Genomic DNA, 22066 nt, shown 5'->3' with positions numbered 1-22066 from the left:
AAACAAACAACAACAAAAACTCGTCATTACTTGGACACGTATCAAATGAAAATCTTAACATATTTTTCACCTACAAACATTCAAAACCAAATTAATTCGGCTTTTTAACTTTGATTCTATGAGCCAAGATGTAATAGAGTTCTAATACGGAAACGAGCTTATGGGATAATAGAATGAAATCTCCAATGCAGTCAGAAAACAATATGTTCTGATTCCTCTTAATGATGGTTGATTCCACAAGAATGAGACAAGAAAGTTTACCCAATCTGAGACTGGCCAGTTGATAGTAACTCACAATAAGCAGAGGATTGATTCAGATCGAACAAATACTTACACTGAAATACTTGCGTTCATTTCCAGTTTTAAAGTCAGGTTTGAATACCAGACACATTATTAGGGTTTCATGAGAATAGAAGCCTATTGGCTCACGAGTGTACGTTATAAGGCTGCCTCCGGTGTCGGGCTAGTGTGGGTGGAACGTCACAGACACAAGGAATAAAGTCGGGATGACCCGGCAAGATGGCTTGAAAAAGAATGAACTGGAAATACCGGAAGTGATTTGCAGTATAATTTGAAATTCATCCATCGTCAACCACTTTTTGAATGGCATGAAACGTTTCCAGATATTATTATAACACATCACTGAATGTCAAGATAGACGGTGTTGTGACTTCATCTGTTTCTGTTTTGTTTCAGCTGCTCTGGAAACTGTACACAATTACTTTACGACTCAATCTGTTGTCATATTTTAGTATTGTATAACATGTTCACAAATTCATTTCCTGGTTTAAAGTCAAGTGTGTAACATGATGCATGGTGATGGGGTTTCATGACAATGGAATTCTTCATCCGGTGTAGCCAGCGAAAACTTCAACAGAGAGTAAGTCTGTTACTCCCATCAGCATGTGGGTGTACAATATGCGACACAAGGCATAAAACTAGGATGACTCTCAACCCTGTCTCTTATAAGGCTTTTTGAAATGTTGCTTTTTTCTGAATTGAATTTTTTTAAAGATGAATAACAACACAACACTGAATGTCACGGAAACGGTTGGTACGACCCAGTCGACTATTTCCCATTTCAGGTGCTAGGTAAACTGTCAACCATATCAATGGTTAAAGCGTTGGCACGTCACGCCGAAGACCCGGGTTTGAATCCCCATGGGTACAATGTGTGAAGCCCATTTCTGGTGTCCCCCGCAGTGATGTTGCTGGAATATTGCTAAAAGCGGCGTAAAACCAAACTCAGTCAGTCAGTCAATCATATCATTAGAATTCAGTCAACACTGTCCCATATCAGATGCTGCATAAACTGTAAACAATATATTTACAACTCAGTCACCTCTGTTTTGTTTACAGAGGTTGTGTAAACTGTAAACAATGGCTTTACAACTCAACCAGTCCTATTTTATTACAGGGGGTGGATGCACTGTACACAATAGCTTTATATTATACAGATGGTTGGATGGATGGATGGATGGATGGTTGGATGGATGGACAGAAAACTGTATTTATGAGTTTTACGTCCCCTTTGTTTTCAGAGTCTTATCAGCTCCATCTATCTGAGTCTAGGTTGTAACATCGCCAGCATCCTCTTCCTCGTCCCTGCCTTCAGCATCTTCCTCATGTACAGGTAAGTGGACACGCCTACATTGACGGCAGTGAAGACGGGGAATACAGTGTCTTCTAGGCTGGACACAACTAGTCCCAAAACCTGTTTTTCCAGTCGATGTATGTTGGAACGTAAAAATACACATAATTGTATTTTATGATAACTTCACGTCCTTATTCAAATTCGGCAAACGCTTCTTTGGACAATTGGACTGAAATCGGTACAGCCCAGATTAAATGGGTTTCCATGCCACTGTACTAGATTAGGAAGGCGTACCCCATTCTTGAGATTAGTTTCCTAAAACAATTAGATATAAGTGGCAATGAGTTTATGTGAAGAATGAGTGAGGGCGTGAATTGGGTTACACGCCATTTTCAGCAGTCTTTCAGTTATATCGCGACATTTTAGTTTAAGCCACTGTGTCACGGTGTTTTTTGAGAAAATACGGAATATAGGAACAATAATCAGAAAACAGACAGTGACATTTTATAGAAAATTTAGCTGAGAAATATTTCTTAATGTTTTTTGCTCCAAGTGGAAAAGAAGAACTTATGAATAACTATTTTCGATGGAGACGTTGCCGACGGGCTGTCGCAAATGTCGATATGAGCTTCATTGATATTCTCCCTGATATTGCAAAGTGTGAGATTAAGTGTTAGTTAAATCCCAGCTGAGAATTTAACCTAGCACAATATATGAAGACCATTTTCGACTCCATCGTGACATTACTGCAGATGCTGAAAAAACCTCTCCATCTTGCTGTACATAGTTACTTCCCTTAGCCGTGTCATATCGAGTTCGTATTCAAGATCCGTCCTGAACATGATCCATCCTCTCTTAGCATTGCACTCAGTCCGTCATACAGACCCTGAAACAAATATATCCAAGAAAGCCCATGCAAGTCTAGAATATGTGGCAAGTCAAGATTGAAAAAAGTCTCTAGGCTCCTTTTTATAACATTTTATTATTCTAATTTAGGAAAAAAATTTTTTCTGTAAATATGTTCATTTCAAAGACTATATTTTAGTCTACATTGCATTTATCCTAGTTGGTTTCACCACCACAATTATTCTATTCTATTGCTATGTGCGTCACTCGTCTGCGGTATTTCACCCCACAACTGAGCGCCGCAAGGTAAGCTGATCCTGCTTCAGATTTTGCACTATAGTTCTGCTTTGTCCTTCAGGTCTCTACGACGCCAGCACAGAATACGTCTTCATATGAACTTCTTCATGTCTTTCGTCACCAGTGATGTCGTGACGATATTGTGGGATATGCTCGTCACATACGATCGCCTCACCAACGAACACATTCCCCAAACACTCCTCTATCGGAACGGGGTAAGCAAAGTATTCCTTTAGAAGTTGTTATGTGGCTGTAGAGATTGACGTTTATAATTATCTGTAGTGCTTGTCAGTGGCAGACACATATTGAAGCGCCGGTAAAATGTCAAGACAAGAGATTTTAACGGCAGACATCATCAGCGAGTAATTTAGAGTTATCCGCCTTTGCGTAAACTTATTCATGACAGCGCGTCAGAAATTGCACTCACTCGGGGTAAGTAAAGTGTACCTTTTGAATAATTTAGAAATTCCATGGTTTTGCACGGTTTGTTTTAGTTGTCAGGCTTGATAAATCACGCTCTGCAATGAAACACTTAGTTTAGACGGTTTGGGTTGTTAAAAATATATATATCCTTGTTGTACCAATATACATGAATAACATGAGCTGTGACGTCGATGGCTGCTGATAGACTGACCATTCAGGTGCATCAGTTCTGTTCCTCCTTCAGTCACTAGTTTCCACTGTTTTTCTCAGTCATTCGGCACGTATCACAAACTAGGGTGTGGAACGAAAACCCAGATTATTTCCACCCAGTATTTTATAAGGAAAATATCTTTCAAAAATGCCCCAACTATAAACTACCAAAAAGGATGGTCTTATGTGTGTTATTGAGCAGGTTATTGGCCAACAAGATAAATATTCACCCCTGCAATTGTATAAGAGTAGGAGTACAGTTGGTGACTTCATTCTTGGTGTCAAAGAAGAACCACCTTGCACCTACATAATGTAAATATAATACAACCTCCAACAATGTTTGTAAAGGCATGTTTTCAAGTTGTTATGTGACTGTAGAGATGGGCGTGTTTAATTATTTGTAGTGCGTGTCAGTGGCAGATACAAATTGAAGCGCCGGTAAAATGTCCAGAAAAGATATTTTAACGGCAGACATCATCTCTGAGTAAGCCTTTGCGTAAACTTAATCATGACAGGTTTGTTCGTTTTACCAGCGCTTCAGCAATTGCACTCACTGTTATTAAACTTCACACTACCACATAATGTTACTGTGATTTGTTTGTCAGAGTGGCTGTAAGGTCCTCTCCTTCTGTCGAATCTACTTCAAAAGCACGAACTACGTGTGGATGTTCTGTGAAGGTTTCTATCTCCACCGGCTGATCAGCAACGCCTTCACACCGCCCAAGAATCTCATGCCTCTTTATGTCACAGGATGGGGTAAGGCTTACTGAACCTGTTGTGCGAACTCTTCCCTAATAGTCACTGTAACCTGCCTGTAGTAAGACCACACTGACCCAATACAAGCTCCCACATCATCATATTTGTGGAAAATCGAACGGGTAGTTTTTTATATTTGTTTTGGACCCTACATTGACAAGAATCACGGAAACCTCCTCTTAGGGCAGCATTTCATTTTTTGTGTTTCTCATCGCCCGTCTTTATTTTTTCATTCCGCCGACTCGAACCTAAAACGTACCGCCTCGTGTTTTTCTTTTAATCAGACGCTGCCACAAGTAAAAAGAACACGCGAAATTGTAATAAGAATTACAATAAATGATAATCTAGAACATTATTCAGATCATTTTCTGTTGTTGTTGTTTTTTCCTCTTTTCCCGACCGACAGACCCGTGTTCAGAATTTGGTGGCTACGTGAAACACACAAACAATTATGCCCTTATCTCTTCTTCGTATATGTGTGGAGAGAAATGGGGTCTTTGATATCATTGAAGGTTATTGTGGTTGTATGGCGACGTGCATGTGAGTGTGCTGTAACGGCTATCTGCAATAGTACGGTAATATATAGCTTCGAGAAGAGTTGTACGTTTCCTACGCTACCATCAGGAAGGGATGAAACAAAGTCTTCCAGAAAAGGTGTCCGTATCCTACTTCATATTTCTGTAATAATGAACATAAAACACAAGTGACAAATAATACTCAACACAACGCAGTTTATTTCAATAAGGCAATTGATAGATAATATGTGTACTTTAACTTTATCATTGTCAAATAATCGTTTAAAAATGGTTGTATAGTCATTAAAATGAATAACAATGAAGATACTATATTTCATGAAATGCGATAAAAACATACGTTGTGGTATCTTCTCTACCTGAGCTAGGCTGTTCACTGACAAAAAACTGTCCAGATTGTAATCTTGCCGAGCTTGGCAGTAAGTTTTTCATTGCTTGATCTCAATGCAGCCAGTTACGAGTTATGTCCCTTTTATGACCACCAAAGATTCCATCTCTAATATAACGCGTATTTGCTTCAAACAAAATGGCGGTGCTCAGTCAAGAAGATCTGATCGACAATCAACTTTCTTTTGTAATAAAAGTGGTCTTGCCTCATCAAATCACTTGAGCGTTTTCGTCAAGAACATTTAAAAAATATTTGCCGAAACTCTGTTGGTGGAACGCAGACTTTGTTCGCAAGTCCAGAAATCTCACGACAGTGGTCATTATGTCTCCGAAGGGGATGTCGATTTCTTCACACGGACTTTCATCTGACTAAACAAAGACTCCTTTAGCCAGCGCGAATATATACTCAACGTAAGTTGACTTTATCACCATAAAATCTACTTCAAGGACACTTTTGACACGTTGATTTACCAGATGTCAAAATTATAATCCACATTCCTACAATATATGACAACACTACGCATTTTCTGAAACTTTCATAGTGAGTGAGTTGGGTTTTACGCCGCTTTTAGCAATATTCCAGCAATATCACGGCGGGGAAACCAGAAATGGCTTCACACATTGTACAAATGTGGGGAATCGAACCCGGGTCCTTGGCGTGACGAGCGAACGTTTTAACCACTAGGCTACCCCCACGCCCCTTAAACTTTCATAACGCTTGGCAGCAAAAACATGTTTTTCATTATGTTTTGCAACGTTGACTACACAATTACGCTTCGACCTATATGGATAATACGGAGCATCACTTCATGTGTTGTTCATATGGTTCCCTGTCCTTGCTTATCAAATATGTCTGCAATAAACCCAGGTGAAGCCCTACCGAGGCAAGCGGTGATGAAGACCTGGCAGTGAATGTGTGTCTCACCGGAAGTAGTTTAATATCTCGCGAGCGCAGCGCGCGTGTGTCCGACTGGCCTCCGTCTTGAAGGTCGGTCATTATACCACTAACCTTTGTGTGTTCAAGGGGCGCTTAAAATATACGAGTGGCGGAAAGAGTCGACGTTTATGCTTGTAAATATTTTCCGCTCGTGTACACAGTTTGGGTCGAGATGATTACACGGAAGGGCTACACGTTGGGGACAGCAGAGCCTTGCTTTCAGAATTAATGAATACTGAGCATACCCTGTAATTTCATGAGGTTTACCTAATATAGTACGCTCTACTTGCACAGCACAGTGATGCAGCATCGTTTTGTTAACGGTCATAAACTAAGTAATACTTTCTACAGTACGGTTTTCGTGTACTAGTTCTTTAAGTCAGTAGACTGGATTATATGTGGTAGTTTTAAGATTTTGTTTTACAAATTTGTACGATTTTCAATATTTTTATTATCCTTTTTACCATGTGTTAATTACCTATATCGATATATATAAAACAGGCACTGGCAACCTGTTTAGTTGTCGACAATGAATGTTTGAAACATATCGGTAAATAAAATGCATTTCACCTTGGTACAGGTCCGGATAATAAAAAGAACAACATTTTTTTTTAATGAACTATATGCTTTTTACGGCAAACTATAATTTTCCAACTATCTGAAGCATAATATATTCTTTTTAAACCTTCTCATGGACTATGCATTTTTTCTGATAACACCAATCAAATAACAGGAAAGCGTCGGCCCCTGGACTAACCTAGGGAAAAAATGCATCTCATTTGCTCTTTCGAAGAAAAAAATACTTAGTAAAGATTTTTGTCAATCTGTCAACTCTAGGAACTTGTCATAGAATATTTTTTGCTACATCAGCATAAAATGCTTTTGTTTGTTTAAAAAACAACTTAAAGTAAATAAGCAAAAAGCAAAGTTTGATTAATAGCAAATACGTTTACGAGAAAAAGTATACAACGGTATTTCGATAAAAAATACAGTTTTACAGAAATTTTGACAGATGGATTTAATCGTATTCTGTCAGGTGTTCGCGTCAATGCCAAATTGATTGTAAGTAATATACTATGCACCTAATCTTCTTTCCTGCGTGTGAAATAGTCAGGTGTTTCGCGGCGCCCTTGAAACCATAAGGGGCGGTGGGGTAGCCTAGTGGTTAAAGCGTCCGCTCGTCATGCCGAAGACCCGGGTTCGATTCCCCACATGGGCACAATGAGTGAAGCCCATTTCTGGTGTCCCCCGCCGTGATATTACTGTAATATTGCTAAAAGCGGCGTAAAACCCAACTCACTCACTCACTCACTCGAACCCATACAAGAGTTCACATGTTAATCGGTCGGAATCATGTCTACCACGTCAGAGTGAGTGAGGACGTTTTACTCCTATTTTAGCAATATTCCAGCAATATCACGGCGGGGGGACGCCAGAAATGGACTTCACACATTGTACCTATGTTATGAATCGAACCCGAGTATTCGGTGTGACGAGCGAACGCTTTAACCACTGTGCTACAACACCGCCCCATTTTAAACAGCCATGAACGCAACGTTATTCCACTTTCACCTGTCCTCAACTTATACACACCTTCAGTGCATTGCCTTCAAACCTATGTGAAATGACCGAACCAAACCTATCAACTGCATTGACCAATGGACAGTTTCATCCTTAGTTCTGCCACACATTTACCATTCAGTCGGTGCCTATCAATGTAAGCAACTGTGTTTTGTGTATTTCCAGGAGTGCCACTGGTTTATTCTGTGATATACGCTGCCATCCGCCTTGTACACTATAACGAAAGGTAAGCTTACTTCTTTACGATATAAGACCCGTGAAAACCCAGGCTAGAATTGGTCTTCAGTAGCCCATGCTTGTCCTTTTATCCCAATTGCGTAGATTAATGTTCGTGCTGTTGATCACAGGATTGTGTGATCCAGACTCGATTATTTATAGACCGCCGCCATATAGCTGGAATATTGCTGAACTGAACTCACTCACTGGAATCAGCTGCGTTGTGCCACTTGGAATATCGTGTCAAGAGAATGAGCGATATTTTTTACCGAAGGGCGATAACTCTATTTTTGAGAAGATGCAAATTTCCGGTCCAGTTTTGCGACAACTTACGACACGTACCGAGCCCAGCTCAACAAACCAACAGCCCTTGTTTTACCCCTTTAATGCCGAGCGCATAACGTCTTTTTGTCAAAGGATGAAACCGCCAAACTCCGCTCTGGCCAGTCGCAGTGTAACAGCTAAAAGTGAACGTAGAATACTGTTAGTCAGGCAGGGTTGTCCTTGAAATAGTAGATAACATATATTGCTGAAATATCGTTAAATCTACTCCGATATACTCATGTTTGTATCGGTGTGGTTGGTGTTTTTTTTTCTTTCCCTAACGAGCAATGTTTTCATTCAAGGAAAGACAGAAATATATGAAAACGTTTTAAAGTTAAACGTAAATGTTGACTGGCGTTAATGCGGCATAGTTCACCTTGAAATCGAATATGGTATACTCCCCAACAAACGTTTAGACTCACTAGTGTAAATATAACCACTTACTTAAGTCAACTCTTCTCAACTAGATTTTGCAAAAACTTTCCATACTGTTTAAAGGTACTGTTTACACATGAACTGATGTATTGTAAAACAAATTCGTAACGTTGAAAAGATTATTGCCATGGGTTAAAAAATTATGAAATTGAGTGAAAATTGGCGAATTTTGAACAAACTTTCACACCACAACACAGCTGTTCACATGCACGATATTTGCACATGCTTTTAGCAATTTAATGCATGATCCTCGTGCAATTCATATGCATAAAGTTTGCAGTTGGTTCCCCGAAGTTAGTGGAGAAATTCATCTTCGATGTAACCACACCTATATGCATAACATATAGTGAGTGCTATAAGTGAGTCTAAAATTGTGATGGGTAGTATAGATATTACTCAAATAGTTTTAAAATCACTTGCTCTGATATGCCTTTGTTTATTTCATGTTTTTCCCTTACAAGGAAGGCAAGACGTTTATGAAAATTTATGAAAACAACGCCTTGTAAAGCATGAGTTCTATGTAAATGACCGATGAATACTGCATGTACCTTTCCTAAGATGGCATAAAGACCTACTCATTTGTTACTCATGTATGTCATATGCTCTTTGTCTTTTTAACAGTTGTTGGGCCAAGAGTATGGGACACACTGAATGGATCATATACGCACCCAATCTTCTTTGTCTCGTGGTGAGTTGCTGAAACAGTTTTGCAACAAATCGGGTCCTAATAAGGGGATAAATGGAAAAGGGTATCTCATTGCTCATTTGTACAGGGTACTACTAATAGCCGTGCACAGTTGCCTCCCTTGGGTAAAGCAGAAACGTGTGAACGTTGGCTCGAATTTGGGCTGGCACTGATTATGTTTCCTGGTGTATCAGCACCATACCTCACCGAAGGGGAAAACATCTATACTATTACAGCCGACACGCCGGTATGTTCCTGAGATATTGTTTGAAATGGTATTAAACCAATTTTACTCTTTCACACGTTTCCCCTTATTGGTCCAGTGCACAGGCCTCTTTCTGGCGTCGCCGCCGTAATATACTCTTAAAAAAAGTTGGGGAACTTCATTTATATTTTTCGATTGAAACAATTGGGAGATATTTCGGAGTCAATCAATGTTGAATAGAATGTTTTGAGGGTTCATCACCACTTGCACTTCCTTATGACCATAGTTGTTCGTACAGTAATCGCTCGTGTAAGATAATTGGTATATGACGTGAAATTTGCCTGTGTACGATTTGCATTTTCAATACAAAATACAAAAACGGCTAGAAACAAGCACTAACAACTGTTTGATGCAAGATGATTGTCAAAATTTATGGTCTACAGTGATTTATCGACATTCATGAAGGCCGTCAAAATCAAGAATGACACCCCATGCACGTGTATGGGGCTACTGCGTTGTGCACGTGCATCCAATGCGTTGTGTTTAGGGGTGGTGATAAAGAGAAATGGTGGTGTTCATAGGATGTCTGTCTTTGAAAAGTTTGTTAACGCTTATACTTCCTATCTAAATTGAAAGTTCAGTTCCCCTACTTTTTTGAAGAGTATAGATGTTGAAGAGTGCTTAAAGCGGCGTAAAACATATTCATGCACTCATCCACACGCCATCACAATGAGACGCTTTCACTATGCCCTTTCGTGAGAGATACTGTTATCTACAACACTACGGATCTCCCCATAATATCTCGGTCTTTGAAAATACCCAAAGCTTTGAAAAGGCTTGTGTTACAATTCATCATTACTTGCTGTTGGAGTCTAAGGAGTCTAAGGGTCTCATATTCTTGTTCATTTCATTTCGAAATAGATTCAATATATGAAATGAAAAACACGTATAGTAGAATGGATTGAATAACATCGACACGTCGCCGACATTCTGACAAATTGGCGAGATTTTCCGTGGCTTACGTTCATTGGGTATCACAGCACACCTCTGCTGGAAATATGCTAGGTTTCTACTTCAATCCAATAACCATGTGCTCTGATAAACAGATATCAATCGGCTAGACATTTAATCAATCTACTCCCCATTACTTAGATGATTATTGTTTACCTGACCATCGGAATCTGGAGCGCTTTGGTTGATATTTGCATCGATGTAATCCAAAATTATATATTGGGTGAGGTGAGGTGAAATTGGGTTTACGTCGTACTTAAGAATATTTCGCTCATATGACGACGTGCATGTGTGTGTATGTGTGGCTGATTGTACTAGCCCACTGAGATACCATGCCGCAGTTAAGCATGAATAACCCTCTCAGAGACATTATACTGACTTCGAGCCGACAAGTCCTTGTTGTACCCGTTAATGCCGAGCGCCAGGCAGGGACCAACAAGTACCATATTATAACGTCTTTTGGTATGACGCGGCAGGGGATGGAACCCGCGACCTTCCGCTCCCCGAGCGGACGCTCTAACCACTACACCACGAAGGCAGAATTATTATATTAGTTATATGGCGACGTTTCACTTCAAGTCAAGATTTGTGCTTCACTGAAAAACCTCGTTCATCTTGTGAACATTACCTATCCTCATTGTTAAATAACACCTTGTATGAATGTCAGTAAAGTGCAGATCTTTCATCTGCCTGGGTCGGAGTTCACAAAATCAGCCACTCGTTTGTCTCGTCGGACATATTTTAGGCTACAGCCTTTTAGCTGGAACAATGCAGTGTTGAGCAGAAAAAAGACATTTCGTAAACTCGAACCTGTATTACTTAAAATATGAACTTATTATTTGTCTTCTGTTTTCAGGTAAATCTTTTCTTTCTATGCAATATATTGCGCATACTATTGACTCAACTTCAGTCTCACCCTAATGAACCAAGTAACTTCAGGTAAGGGTTATGGTATTTTTACCAATATGATCGTTATCATCATCATCATCATCATTGCTATAATATTCCTTGCCAAGTGGACACGTGTGGTCAAGAGGTAAAATATATGGACTGGCAACTCTGTACGTAAAGTTATGTCCATGTCAGGATCCGCATATCGTTGGTTCGAATCCAGGATGTAAACTGCAAGAAGACGAACTTGATACAATCACGAATCTTATTCAAACATTTCGGTGTCACGTTGACATGACCTTATATGATTCTTTATACATAAATGCACATGTGTATATAATTCGATAAATCATCTATTTGTATTCCAGGCGAGCGCTGAAGGCGACGTTTGTGTTGATTCCACTGTTCGGAGGTCAGTTGTTCGTTACACTTTACAGAGTTCCTCCCGGGAATCCAGGGGCTGTGGAGTATGAAAAGTTTACCGTTTTTATTATCAACTCACAGGTGAGCAATCTGCCCACGGATGTAGAACACTTAGGACATTAGCAAGACACGTTTAGTCTTAATGACATTCTAAGCCTCAGAAGTGGCATGATGTAATATACCTTTTCAAAATCTCAGAACGGTGACAGTATAAGAATATAAGAGTACCCAGAGATGTAGAACACCTAGGACATTAGCAAGACAATATTAGTCTTTATGTCAATATTAGCTTTAGAAGTAGCATGATGCAATATCACGTTTGAGTTGTGATAATATAAGAATATGGACACCTAGAGATGTAGAACACTTAGGACATTAGCAAGACACGTTTAGTCTTTATGTCAATCTAAGCCAATCTAAGCCTTAGAAGGTACCATGATGCAATATATCCTTTGTCGTGTGTTTTGTTTTGTGTTTCAGTTTAAGATTGGTGATAGTATAAGAATATAAATATCTCTATGGCGTTGTCCTTTTCCGTCGCATTAGAGTATGTATTGTTTCTCATTAACATGCTTGAGAGAAAGACTGCAAGTGATAACATTAACTTTCAAAATTCAGTGAGTGGGTGAGTAATTTTTACGCCGCTCTTAGCAATATTCTAGCAATATCACGGCGGGGAACACAAGAAATGGTCTTCACACAGTGTACCCATGTTGACAATCGAACCCGGGTCTTCGGCGTGATGAGCATGACATTCAGACAGAGCATTGGATAAAATAGTTTTACCCGAATGACTGCCAAAATTTGTAGCTTATTACATTACATTTGTGACATTGATTGTATGCTAACTTAGGAACCTTTTTAGTATAGTGTCAGTCAAAATGTTTTAAAAATTGCAAGTTTATTGTAAATAATTTTAAAGTTGCTTTCAGTTTGAAAAATGACCTGATTTGCCTGTTGTGTTTTGTACTTATATGACCTGTCGGATCATTCTTCAGGGCTTCTTCGTTGCGCTGATTTTCTGCTTCTGCAACAGCGAGGTGAGATTGACATACAGCCTTGACCTTCGTGTCCATGGCAACTGTGTACACACACCAATGCATGTGGTTTTTTACACGAGTTTTGTTTCGTTTCTTTCATTATCAGAGCCATCATTACATTCTTCAGCATTCGTCAGCATTTCAGCAACAGTAGGAATGTCACATGCATGAGCGTTATAATCATTTGTAATTCTTATAAAAGAAGGAATATATTTGAAAGTATTCGCCGTTTAATACATCCATCACATACTTGTCCTTTTTTGGAATTGAACCGATTTATAAAGCTATGGAAAAGGTCTTGTTAAGGTCTTATAAACTTATTGACACAAGTTTAGTATATACGATCCAGTCCTGTAAATCGCTGTGCCTTCTGTTTCTTGTGGTGTGGTTTTGAGAGGTTTAAGTGTTCGAGACTTTAACAATGCATACGTTAATACTACAAATAAACCATGGGTTAGCGCTTGACTAGAGATGAGTGTTTCGTTGTTAGGGCAAGATGATTGCTATACCGGCTGCCACGACTGTGCTGGTAAATGGTTATGTGATTAATGTAACTATGTTTACGGACAATATGGAACAAGTTTTTATAAAATGCCACTCAAACAAGTTATGTTTACGGATTACATTAAGGGCGATGATTCGACTATCATTCTAAGTTACGTCAAAGGTGTCAGTTGCTGTTATATTCTATTGTATCCTCGGAGACAATTTTTAAAATGTAAATTCGTTAGGTATCAGTCGTCAACGGTAACCTAGTTATGAGTTTACTTTGAAACACGGCCTTGAACGTTGGTAATATTTCAGGTATTAAATACCTTGCGAGACACGCTGAAGAAAGAAGATATTCATATTTTCAACCAAAGTATGTGTACAGCTAACATAACGCATGGGACGTCATGTTGTGTTGTGGCAACTGTGAGCCCTTATAGCATGGGGGATGCATGATATGTCATTATGTCGTTATGTCATTATAAGCATGTGATCATGAATGAGTGTGTCCCGGAGTTGGGTTTGACGCCATTTTGGACGGTTTTCTAGTCATACAACGGTTGGTCTGCTTAATGTGGGAGAATATCCCGAAATGATGCAGGTATCAGCAGCAAGCATATAGTATGATACTAACAAACATAGAACCGATCGGGATTCGAACCCTATGGCGTTCTTAGGAGATCAGCGAAAGGCAGCACCATAGAAAGGCAGCCATCTTTGTCCTGATGTAGGGTTTGAACATGTAAACATGCTTGTGAATCACCAGGTCGCAAGAAAATACAACAAATTCTATTTTTTTAGAAAGCGAATTATTGAATGTGCGTACATAGCTCATGCATTAAATATAATTGATGTATCTCCTTCACATACGACGTGAACCCAGTCTGTTTGATGTCTGCAAATTCACTATAGCGGGGACATCCGGGTGAGAATCGGTCTTCAGTAACCCATGCTTGTCGTTAGAGGCGACTAACAGCATTGGGTGGCCAGGCTCGCTCACTGGGTTAACACATGTCATCGTATTTAAATTGCGCAGATCGATGCTTATGTTGTTGATCACTGGATTGCCTGGGCCAGGGACGGTATTCATAAAGCTTATAAGAATTTTCTTAAGAGTTAAGAATTCTTAAATCCACTAAGAATTCTTAGTTTCCATAACAACGTTCTTAACTTTAAGAAAAAACTTAGACAAGTCATTTTGTTCTTAGTTTTCTTCTTAACTTTAAGAAACCTCATGAGGACACCTAACTAGTTAAGAAAATTCTTAGTTATCCAATATGGCGGCTCATGGAAACGCAAACTTTCACACTAGGAAGAATGTTTTGGATATGTACACTGATAGAGAGTTATTACGACGTTATCGTCTTGACAGAGGAGGGATAGAGTTTGTGACAGGCTTGATATCGGATGAAATCGACGCTGTTACCTTTAGAAACCGGTCCTTATCAGCCCTATACAATGTGCTTGTAACATTGAGGCTTTTGGCTACAGTTTTCCTATCTTTTCGGCTGAAGAGTTCGCTTCAGTTACTAAAATTAGACTTGGGGTTTTCCGAAACGTCATTCGCGTACCGCTAATACTGGTACATACGATCCCATCATGCTTTAGATTTCTTCTTCGAAAATTCTAAGTTGTAAGAACGTTTTTAGCTAAGATTTTTTCTTAGTTTGGGTTTAGAAAGAAACTAAGAATTTTTCTTAAACTTAAGAATTCTTGAGGAAACTTAAGTGAAAAACTAAGAACATTCTGAGAAGCTTTATGAATACCGCCCCAGATGTCTTATATACAGACCGACGCCATAAAGCTGGAATATTGCTGAATGTGGCGTTAAACAAACAAACAAAAAGAAACACTTCATCTGGATTCCATGGTTCGACAAGGATATCTTTCATTTTGCTTTAATGGTCAAGAACATATGGTATAAACATCCTCAAATGCTACCTCCTTTTATTCTGCACGAAAGCAGTATCCTCCATTTAGCGCGGCCTCTCATGACATAAGTGACGTTATTTGGTAATCATTTCGGTTTAGCTGCACAGCACAGCACAGCATGGTCTATATCCACAATGGATATATCCCACGTGGTGTCCGTGTAGTAGAAAGTAGAATAGTCGTTATAACGATGGTTATATAGTCATTGTTTAGTTTTTGTAGTCTGGCACGTCAATAATTAGAGTAGCAATATCTATAATATTTCATATTTACATTCGATATTCTTAATGGCAAATTGGTCTCATGTATGTAATTTGGTCACGTTACAATGATAATCTAACGATTCCTCGAACAATAAATCTCTTAGGGTCTCATATCATCTATTAACCTTTACAAAGTACCAATACAGATTAATCTTTGTAATAATAGCACATGCTTGATTGAAGAAGATGAAGTTATTTCTTTGACTGTTTACAAGATATATGTCGATATTTTCATATCATATGACATCTAATATTATGAAACAAATTCAGACATAGGTACCATTAGCAGGGCTTAAACTAATTCCACACAGATTGATTCTTTCAAAGCATCCTGAATTTAATGCCACAACATTTGTTTCCTCAAGGTTCTGTCCCACTTAAGAAAGAGCTTCACAAGACTGAAGATTATCAGATCTCGACTGGACCTTCCCAGGGGCACTACCATGGCGACTAGCCTCAACTACATCCATCCCCATTGTAAGGACGAGTCCCACGAGACGGATAACGGGACGTACGTCTTTAACGACAGCCCGAGGTCAAGCCCGTCCCCAAAGAGAGACAAGATCCCTATGGAAACGTACGACAGAAACTACTTGTACACATCGGTGTCCCCACAGCTGGGACCCAGATACATGAAGAATTCCAAGGTGTGACATTGGTGCCACACTGTTCTACCAAAATTAATGCTGTAGTGGTTTTCAGCGCTTCATCGTCATCGTGTGCGTGGAGCTTCCTCCTTTTGCGTCAAAACCATATTGGAAATGTCTTTTGAGATTCAAAGGTTTTATTTATCGTTTAATAAGGACAACATGATATAGTCTGAAACTTGGATAGAGGATCTCTGATATTCGTCTCATCATGGTACGTGACTATTTGTTGGAGGTACGACACTATGTTATAGCTTCATTGTTGCTTCAGAGCCATATTGGAAATATCATTTGACTCAAAAGTTTTATTCATCGTTTAATAAGAACAACATGAATTAGTCTGAAACTTGGATATATGATCTTTGATATTCGTCTCATCATGGTACGAGACTATTGTTGGAGGTACACTATGTAGGAGCTTCGTCCTTTGCTTCAGACCAATATTGGAAATATCATTTGAGACTCCAAAGTTTTATTCTTCGTTCAATAAGGACAACATGAATTAGTCTGAAACTTGAATACAGGATCACTGATATTCGTCTCGTCTTTACCGGTGGTGGTGTGTGACTATTTGTAGGAGGTACGACTTTGCGTGGATCTATTTGAGAGTGCCAGGTTTTCAGTCAAATCATGCCGTGTCTAATACACGTTGATGGTGCAAGCCATGCAGGTATGCTGATTACTAGAATGCGAATGCTCACAAATCAAGGATTATAGCCATCGCATCCTGGCGCGGCGAAGGGAAGCAACTCAGATAAATATAAAGAGAATAGCATCACCTTCATTCTGTGCCACTAGTAATAGAAACAGTGTATGTACATTTCTTCGATGTAGCGCACAGCAGTTACCATAACAACGTGAAAGAGTGATAATGTCGTCCACGCGTGGGACCATATTAATTTGTGCTCGAAGTATAACAAAACCCTAGTAGTTTTGTTGTTTTGTGAAAAGGCGAAGCCCTGTAGAATTATAGATGACACCTGAAAGGGTTCTAGAGCCAGGGATCAACAAGTGCTGAATCCTTAGACTCGTCATTTCTGGGAAGAGGAACCATCTTTGAAGCGATCGGATTACAAGGTACACGACTGTTGCGTTAATGAACAACAACAGTTACACTGAGGAGAGGATTATAAACAATAACAAATTGTGGAGATGTGAATGGTCATTGCCAAATGTCGAACATTGCTAGGCGTCGTGAACAACTTTGGGATACCAACCGTAGATATAATGCTCACACGGGCTATCGGTTGTTACAAGAACACTTTCAGAAAAGAGCGAAGCTTTTATCAACGACGACAGTTACAGCTAAAGCAAACACACAAAATATATTCACGATTCGCCGAAAAAGCAAAGAAAACAACTACAAGAACACAAAGTGTATCCCAATGCGTCTAAAGACAAATCAAGAGTTAAACAATGAACGGAGCTTGGGAGCAGCACCAACGTGAACAAAAGAGCGATGATCGCCCAAACAGTTTGAAACTGCATCTTCATATAAGTTGTGAAAGATATTGAGTGTACTCCACGCATGTGGCCAAACGGGATACAAAACTACTAGAGGACAGGTCTGTCAAAGGCAGGTTAGAAGTGTTTCTACTTAAAATAATTGTGTTTTTGTTGTGGATATTCAACCCTGCAACTGAGATGCGGGTTCTAAAATACACTGGAACTGGAAAAACGCCTCATTCAAGTATCCACTGGAATGTACGTTTATGTTGTCGAATTACAGACAATACAAAAGATGGAAACCGAATGTGTGCCAAGAACTACGAGAGTGTTCATGGAAGACCAACACAACTGCAGGTCTGCACAGGTGTGCGTCACTATTAAATATTGTAGGTAACTGTACCTTGGAATGTGAGATGTAACGCTATGTAAAGTACGAGCAATGATAGCATTGATTCCGTCTGTCGATCACAGACAGAGAAGATTGTGCGTTATATAAGCCTGACGTCGACATGTACAGGGGAATCATTGTTTGACATCAAAATCAAAAGTAAGCACTATTCCATAATGTCATTCATTAAAACAGAGGAATCACCAGATGAATTAATGAGTGATAATATTTTGTATCATTTAGTCTACATATTCATCTCCATGAAGGTATTTGTAATGATATTAACTATGTTTAATCGAATTTGACCTTCTTTGCATGACAACTTAGATATCAGATCATCTGAAGACAAGACGCAGCCAGAAAGCATCAGAAAATAAATGCCTACCGAGTGAACAACATACACCAATGTATGTTGGTTACATGATGATTGAAACCAAAGAAACCAATGTCAAATTTACCATTTATGTGACACCCACGACAAAAATGTGATGTTGTTGAACTTGGATTGTAATGGGAGCAAATCTGGGATTTGAACCTACAGCAAGCGGATCTGGTGGCTATGGAACACAATGGTACTGGTATGTTGAACAGATTGAATGCACACAAAGCTCATTTCTCATCATTCGTGTCCGATGGTTTATCTGTGTACGTTGGGGTCATTTAAAACGCTACACAATTTACCGAATGACACGTATGAAGAGTAAAATTGACATGTAAATATGTATGGTATATCGGGTATGACCCATTGACCTATTGGTCAAAGGCGACTCAGCTTACGGAGTTACCTCCCTTAGCCGCGCCAGGTTCCGATTGTCGTAGGCTCAAATCTTACATTTACCTTGATTATAATCACACATTGCCCATGCAGTGAGTGTTACTAAGTGATTAAACATTAACATAAACGACAAAAGCAACTGGGCTTCATTTCCCATAAAGCTGACACCCTGTGCTTTAGCTGAAATTTCGTTCAAATCTCACTCACTCACTCGGTAATATATAACCCGAAAACTGGAAACAGACATGATCTAAGTTAAACTATGAAACAATACGTCAAAGAATACAGGTATATATATATTCCAATGTTTGCTGCATAGGCGGGTGAAAAACATCAGGATCTTTGATTGTTTTTATCAGTTGCCAGAACAAAATGTGTTGTATCTTATATCTTTTGTTTATTGGTAAACATATCCACTGTCAATAAACAGTGTAAGCATTTTGGGCAGAAACTACATACATATGTATAAATAAAGCATATAAAACATCAGTTTGATTCTTATGATCATCTTAATATCAAATGATCATATTTATATCATCCAGACTTATATGATCATCGAGACTCATGATTCATATAATCATCTGGACTCCATGATCTCCATGAATCACATGATATTTTCGACGACACATATTTGTTTCATTGAATAGAGGAACACTTTTCTCTGTACAGCGAACATCGTTTTTGTAAAACATGTGACACAGGTATATCGTTCCTGATCATAAATAAAAAAACCAATCAATTCGTGTCGGTATCTATACAAATTTCTCTATTGATTGCAGTGCTATATTACCGTTATTCTTTTCAACGTTATCTCCTATTTTTCATAGGATTGAATTCTGGGAACTTGTGTATTCTGTCACAACCTGGACACATTGTTTTTCGAACCTTGTTAATCCGGACTGTTCCTCTAACCTTGTTAATCCGGACAAATCATCTCGATCAGGACTCATCGGTTTAATGCGTCTCTGAATATGAGAAACAGTTGTGTTTAATAATCGCTTTATTGATTTTGAAATGTCCATAACAGTTGTGTTTAATAATCGCTTTATTGATTTTGAAATGTCCATAACAGTTGTGTTTAATAATCGCTTTATTGATTTTGAAATGTCCATAACAGTTGTGTTTAATAATCGCTTTATTGATTTTGAAATGTCCATAACAGTTGTGTTTAATAATCGCTTTATTGATTTTGAAATGTCCATAACAGTAATCCTTCCGAAAGCAGAGATTCCAGTCTAACGACCGGTCCTGCCTACACGGGCATCTGTGGTGGATGTTTTTAATTTTGAACAAGACCATCTTGCAGACTTAATTAGGAATGCTCTGGGTACAAACAATACGTGGCTGGTAGGCTGACCCGTTCACTGGGGTCTCATGAGCAACGTGGACGAGAAAACGTGTGCTGAATGTGATGTAAATACACGTAATTAAACAGCTAAATGGCTTCATCGAATGAACGTGGTCCTTTTTGGTCTATGAAGCAAAATTTTAATATTCTTCAACCAAAATACTACAAATTCCCTGAAGCCCCAAGTGCACTGACATGTGTCTGTTAGTAATATGGAACATACACAGTGAACAGTTCGCTTTTCACGAGCATGCTATTCGTTCGCAACAGATATTTTTTCTGTGCTCTTAAACGATAGGAAACTCCTGACGGTTCTTTGTCAAGATAAAAAGGAAACATTTGCTTCACCTCCGGCCTCGGAACTGTACATGCATTACCGCAGGATTCGGTCAAACCCTATTTTAAATATATTGAATTTGAAGTTAACAAAATATTGTGCAAGAATGTGAGTATCTATATATTCATCATCAACCTGAATTTGTGTTTCTTCTTAATCAATGCCTGCTTTTAAGCACATCCATGTACACGATGTTGAAGGACAGTGTCGATTTGTGCAAATTGTCATGTGCTGTTCTCAGACATCCGGACCCCGTTTCACAAAGCTATCATAGCGCTGCGACTGTCGTACCTCCTATACTGTAACATAGGCTTACGGTTCTAGCGCTACGATAGCGTTCTGAAACGGGACCCAGGCCTTTTACTAACGCTTCCCCTACAGTCATGTCCCATCATACCATGTCTGTCCAGGTGAATTCAAAATGTCCATGAAGCCATCTCACTCAGCCCCATTCTACTTAACGTCGGGGAGAAGCCGAAATTGACCAGGTCATGGAGATATACGACTTCGGCGAAACCCGTGAGTTAGCAGGATCTTACTTGGAGTAAATCGTAGATATCATATCACTAGCAAGTGTCCAGTTCGTGCCTGAGAAAAACAGATCAGCTTACATGATATCTTTCAAACCTTTTCATTATTACGAAATTCATTAACTGTGATTGTGGAACATTTAGGAAATATTTGACGTCATAGGTCATTCGTACCTGTGTCACAAATGTGATGTATTCGCATCTTAAACGGGATTAAGAAGCGAAAACGCTATCGTGATATTTTCTTTAGAATTTATTACATTTGTTAGAACATTTAGAATATGTATAAGGTCCTCTATGGCGTTTTGTCCATGTTCATTTGTTTATTGACGTTCATTTCATGTCCATATGTAGTCGTTTGTTATGCTATGAACCAGTTTTAATGCGTTTGATGTAAATAAAATATGTTAAGGAACAACAGCGTATGACCCTTTTCTGTTGTCATTGTGTGCAGTGGCAATGAACGACCATCTGCCATGGCTGGTCCTGTTGCACTGCGTTTGTCTGTCCGGCGCTCCTGGTATGTTTATGATCTCCACCAAACAATACAGTGGTCGATGTTATGAGCAATAGCGCATCATAGGGTTATTTTCTTGGCATCGAACCACCATCAATGCAGTCGCACGACGAGCAGGAATACTGTGGAATCCAACCGATCACTCGTGCATCCTCAACCTTTTCACAAGAATAGTGTCTGTCCGCATGTCAGCGATGATGCTGATCACTCGATTGTCCAGTCCAGACTCGATTATTCACAGACCGCCGCCATATACTGGAATACTGCTGGCTACGGCGTAGAACTAAACTCACTCACTCATTATTGATATGCCGTCGTCATACAGCTTGAATTTTAAACTGTGGTGTTAATCAACAACAGAAAACGATGTTGTGATATTTTACATGTAGAACATCATTGCAAAAGAATACCCAATCTTTACTACAACCGGAAACAAATTCCGTTTGGTGTAGGGGGAAATTGCTGTGAAAATCATATGAATGGATGGACGGTAGGGTAGCCTAGTGGTTAAAGCGTTCGCCCGTCATGCCGTGGAGCTGGGTTCGATTCCCCACATTTGTACAATGTATGAAGCCCATTTCTGGGTCCCCGCCGTGA

General features: G+C 39.2%; 1 protein-coding gene across 1 annotated transcript in view; it reads left to right on the top strand.

Moving 5' to 3' along the window:
• The window catches only part of LOC124281964 (calcitonin gene-related peptide type 1 receptor-like), a 109382-nt gene extending 88005 nt beyond the window's left edge, over positions 1–21377 (top strand). The window contains exons 5-13 of the mRNA XM_046717972.1: positions 1542–1633; positions 2799–2952; positions 3976–4126; positions 7730–7790; positions 9161–9227; positions 11297–11379; positions 11700–11835; positions 12753–12794; positions 15844–21377. Of these exons, the coding sequence (XP_046573928.1) occupies positions 1542–1633; positions 2799–2952; positions 3976–4126; positions 7730–7790; positions 9161–9227; positions 11297–11379; positions 11700–11835; positions 12753–12794; positions 15844–16131 (1074 nt within the window). The 3' untranslated portion in view covers positions 16132–21377. The remainder of the gene's footprint in view (positions 1–1541; positions 1634–2798; positions 2953–3975; positions 4127–7729; positions 7791–9160; positions 9228–11296; positions 11380–11699; positions 11836–12752; positions 12795–15843) is intronic.
• Positions 21378–22066: the final 689 nt, after the last annotated feature.

Source organism: Haliotis rubra, unplaced genomic scaffold (assembly GCF_003918875.1).
Source record: "Haliotis rubra isolate DU_JTF1 unplaced genomic scaffold, ASM391887v1 Scf1083, whole genome shotgun sequence".
NCBI classification, from domain to species: domain Eukaryota; kingdom Metazoa; phylum Mollusca; class Gastropoda; order Lepetellida; family Haliotidae; genus Haliotis; species Haliotis rubra.
Note: the sequence above shows the minus strand (reverse complement) of the source record. Positions and strands in the feature narration are given on the sequence as shown.